Consider the following 3581-nt stretch of genomic DNA (forward strand, 5'->3'; position numbering starts at 1 on the left):
GGGCCGACGAGCCGCCCCCGCCCACCGCCGGCCTCTCCCCCCTCGCGCCTCGCTTGCCCGCCTGCCCGCCCTCCTGGGACATGGCCCGCTCCACCCCTCGCGGCTGCTCACCGCGCTGAGGCGGATCCCGCTGGGTGGCTGCGTCGCCATCTTGAGCGAGTTACAAAGCCAGGACCGGCCTCAGCCGCAATCAGACTGGGAGGTGGCGGCGGAGCGCCCGCCTACTTCCGGGGCGGGGCGCGCGTAGCTGACCCCGCCCCCCGACTTCCGCCTCCCGGCGCCTTGTAGTTGGGAGCGTAGGGCAGGTAAATTCCCCCGGGGGTTTAAGGAAGCAGGGACAGCTAGAGAGGTGGGTGGGCTTCAGGCTCCGGGCGGGGGCCCTGCAGAGTAAGGCGCATGCGTAAGGCTCAACCTGGTGACTGTAGTAACTGAACCTACAGGCTTTGCCAAACAGTAATCGGTATTTTGTTGTTCACTCGCTCAGTCGTATCCGACTCTTTACGACCCCATGGACTGCAGCACACCAGGCGTCCCTGTTCATCACCATCCCCTGGAGTTTGCTCAAACTCATGTCCATTGAGTCAGTGATGCCATCCAGCCATCTCATCCTCTGTCGTCCCCTTCTCCCGCCTTCAATCTTCTCCAACATCAGGATCTTTTCCAGTAAGTCGGCTCTTTGCATCAGGTGGCCAAAGGATTGGAGCTTCAGCTTCAGCATCAGTCCTTCCAATGAATAGTCAGGATTGATTTTCTTTGGGATTGACCGGTTTGATTTCCTTGCAGTCCAGGGGACTCAAACATCTTCAGCAGCACAGTTCTAAAGCATCAGTTCTTTGGTGCTCAGCCTCTCACATCCGTACCTGACTACTGGAAAAACCGTAGCTTTGACTAGACGGACCTTTGTAGGCGCAGTAACGTCTCTGTGTTTTAATATGTTGTCTAGGTTTGTCATAGCTTTTCTTCCAAGGAGCAAGCATCTTTTAATTTCTTGGCTGCAGTCACCATCCACAGTGATTTTAGAGCCCAAGAAAATAAAGTCTGTCACTGTTTCCCCATCTATTTGCCACGAAGTGATGGGATTGGATGCATGATCTTAGTTTTCTGAATGTTGAGTTTTAAGCCAGCTTTCTCACTTTCTTCTTTCACCTTCATCAAGAGGCTCTTTAATTCCTCCTTGCTTTCTGCCATAAGGGTGGTGTCTTCTGCATATCTGAGGTTATATTTCTCCTGATTAATTGATATTAATCAGTATGGAGGCTGCAAATAATAAAGAGCTCTGTCTGGGGTCTTGGGGATTACAACTGGGGATACACAGGTTCTAGCAAAATAGAATGGGGAAGAGAAAGAGTCAGGGGGTTATAAAGGCAAAATCCACAAGTTTTGTTAAAGTTGTATTGCAGGAATTATGATTGACTTTGATAGTAAAAGAAAATATTCGTCCTTAAGGGATGGATTTGTCACCAGTTATTTAGGGTATGGGCCAGATAAGTGTCTTGAATTTCTGGAACCCTATGCAAATGTTCTGGATATCTTTGTTAGACGATAAGTGGTCAAAAGGTCAGATTCAGTCTGGGCAGAGACATAAGTCACTTCCTCAATGGCCTCTGGCTCCACTCTGGAGAGTTCTTTTAGCAGTACAAAACTGACTCTTTTTTGATTTTCCTTTTGCAGCTTGAGGTCCCCAAGTTTGAAGACAGGTGCCATGGGTGTTGGTGACCCAAAAAGGTGCACTTGAAGTGCTTGACTGGGCTGGACGTGAATTACACTGAAGAAAGCCGTCTCATGCCCGCCAGTGTCATCATGTTGTGAAACTTTAATGAGATGAGGTGACTCAGATGGTGAAGAATCTGCCTGCAAGACAGGAGACCTGGGTTCAAACCCTGGGTAGGGAAGATCCCCTGGAGAAGAGAATGGCAACACACTCCAGTATTCTCGCCTGGAGAATCCCATGGACGGAGAAGCCTGGTGGGCTACAGTCTATGGGGTCGCAAAGAGTTGGATATGACTGAGTGACTAACACTTAATGAGATGAAGACTTGTACTTTGGGGATTTGCCTAAAAAATTATCACCCTTCATCCTGATAAACAGAATCCTTTCTCATATGCAGTTTAGTCCTTTTGCTCCTGTACATGTATCTCTATTGACCTTGAGCTGGGTCCTGGGCTAATTAGTAGGATGTCGGACACGACTGAGCGTCTTCACTTTCACTTTTCACTTTGATGCATTGGAGAAGGAAATAGCAACCCACTCCAGTGTTCTTGCCTGGAGAATCCCAGGGACAGGGGAGCCTGGTGGGCTTCCGTCTATGGGGTCGCACAGAGTCGGACACGACTGAAGCGACTTAGCAGCAGAAATGAATAAGTTGGGACTTCCTTGGTGGTCCAGGGGTTAAGCCTCTGAGATTCCTCTGTAGGGGGAGATTCCTCTGTAGGGGGAGATTCCGCTGTAGGGGGCGGGAGTTCCATCCTGGGTGGGAAACTAAGATCCTGCTTGTCAAGCAGCCAAAGAAAAATGAAAGAAATTAATAAGTCAAGGGCTGTCAGATACTGCCCTTAAATAAAGAGTTAAAAGGTTTTTCTTAAAGTATTCACTGCGTTTTTTAAAAAATACTTATTTGGCTATGCCAGGGTCTGTCTTGTGGCATGCGGGATCTTTAGTCTAGTTCCCTGACCGGGGATGAAACCCAGGCCTCTGCATTGGGATCGCAGAGTCCTAGCCACAGGACCACCAGGGAAGTCCTCATTGCATCTTTATAATTGTAAAGGAAATACATTTGCCTTGTAAAACTCAGATAATATGGAAATATAAAACAACACTTACCCTAATCCCTTTACGGGAACATATGAATTTGGTGTACATTACTCCATATTTACTATATGCTAAATACTATTTACAGTATGGAACTAGACCTTACATACTCCTCTGCAGCTCATGTTTTTGTTTTATTTAATTATTTCAGTTTGAGATTTCTAAGTGCCCAAATAGTTTTGAATAAATGAACAAAGGAGGAAATGTTAAAAACAAACAGGACTTTCCCGGTGGTCCAGTGGTTAAGAATCTGCCTGCCAATGCAGGGGACGATCCCTGGTCCTGGAAGATCCCAAATGCCGCAAGACAGCTAGCCCATGTGGTGTCTGTCCTAATGCCCATGCTCTGAAATAAGAGAAGCCACTGCAATGAGAAGCCCAAGTACTGCAATTAGAGAGTAGCCCCTGCTCACCACAATGAGAGAAAACCTGCACACAGCAACCAAGATCCAACACGGCCAAAAATAAATAAATACAATCAAAAACAACAACAAAAAAACCTGTGCTCTGTTGTTACCCTTACTATTGACCACTGGGTTCTCAACTGAAAAAAAAATGCACAATCTAAAAGTTGAGAATTATGTTTTATTCAGTGGACATACTGAGGACTGAGGCCAAGAAGACAGCCTCTCAGACAGCTCTGAGGGACTGTTCTGAAGATGTAACGGTGGAGCTAGGATAGGGCTTTTTGCAGAACACCTAGGTAGTCAGAGTGTCAAAAGATTACAGTTAATCGACAAAGGATGAGATGGTTGGATGGCATTGCCGACTTG

At 47.2% G+C, this 3581-nt stretch overlaps 1 protein-coding gene and 1 long non-coding RNA gene across 2 annotated transcripts in view; one reads left to right on the forward strand and one right to left on the reverse strand.

Annotated features, from left to right (window-relative positions):
* MORC3 (MORC family CW-type zinc finger 3) overlaps window positions 1–215 on the reverse strand; it is a 42458-nt gene extending 42243 nt beyond the window's left edge. The window contains exon 1 of the mRNA XM_010834843.1: window positions 112–215. Within this exon, the coding sequence (XP_010833145.1) occupies window positions 112–150 (39 nt within the window). The 5' untranslated portion in view covers window positions 151–215. The remainder of the gene's footprint in view (window positions 1–111) is intronic.
* A 340-nt stretch (window positions 216–555) lies between these two features.
* Window positions 556–2101, forward strand: LOC104984892. The gene is made up of 2 exons (XR_824809.1): window positions 556–663; window positions 1672–2101. It is a non-coding gene; the product is annotated as an uncharacterized LOC104984892 (long non-coding RNA).
* The last annotated feature ends 1480 nt before the right edge of the window (window positions 2102–3581 follow it).

Source organism: Bison bison, unplaced genomic scaffold (genome assembly GCF_000754665.1).
Source record: "Bison bison bison isolate TAMUID 2011002044 unplaced genomic scaffold, Bison_UMD1.0 scf7180017864037, whole genome shotgun sequence".
Taxonomy (NCBI): domain Eukaryota; kingdom Metazoa; phylum Chordata; class Mammalia; order Artiodactyla; family Bovidae; genus Bison; species Bison bison.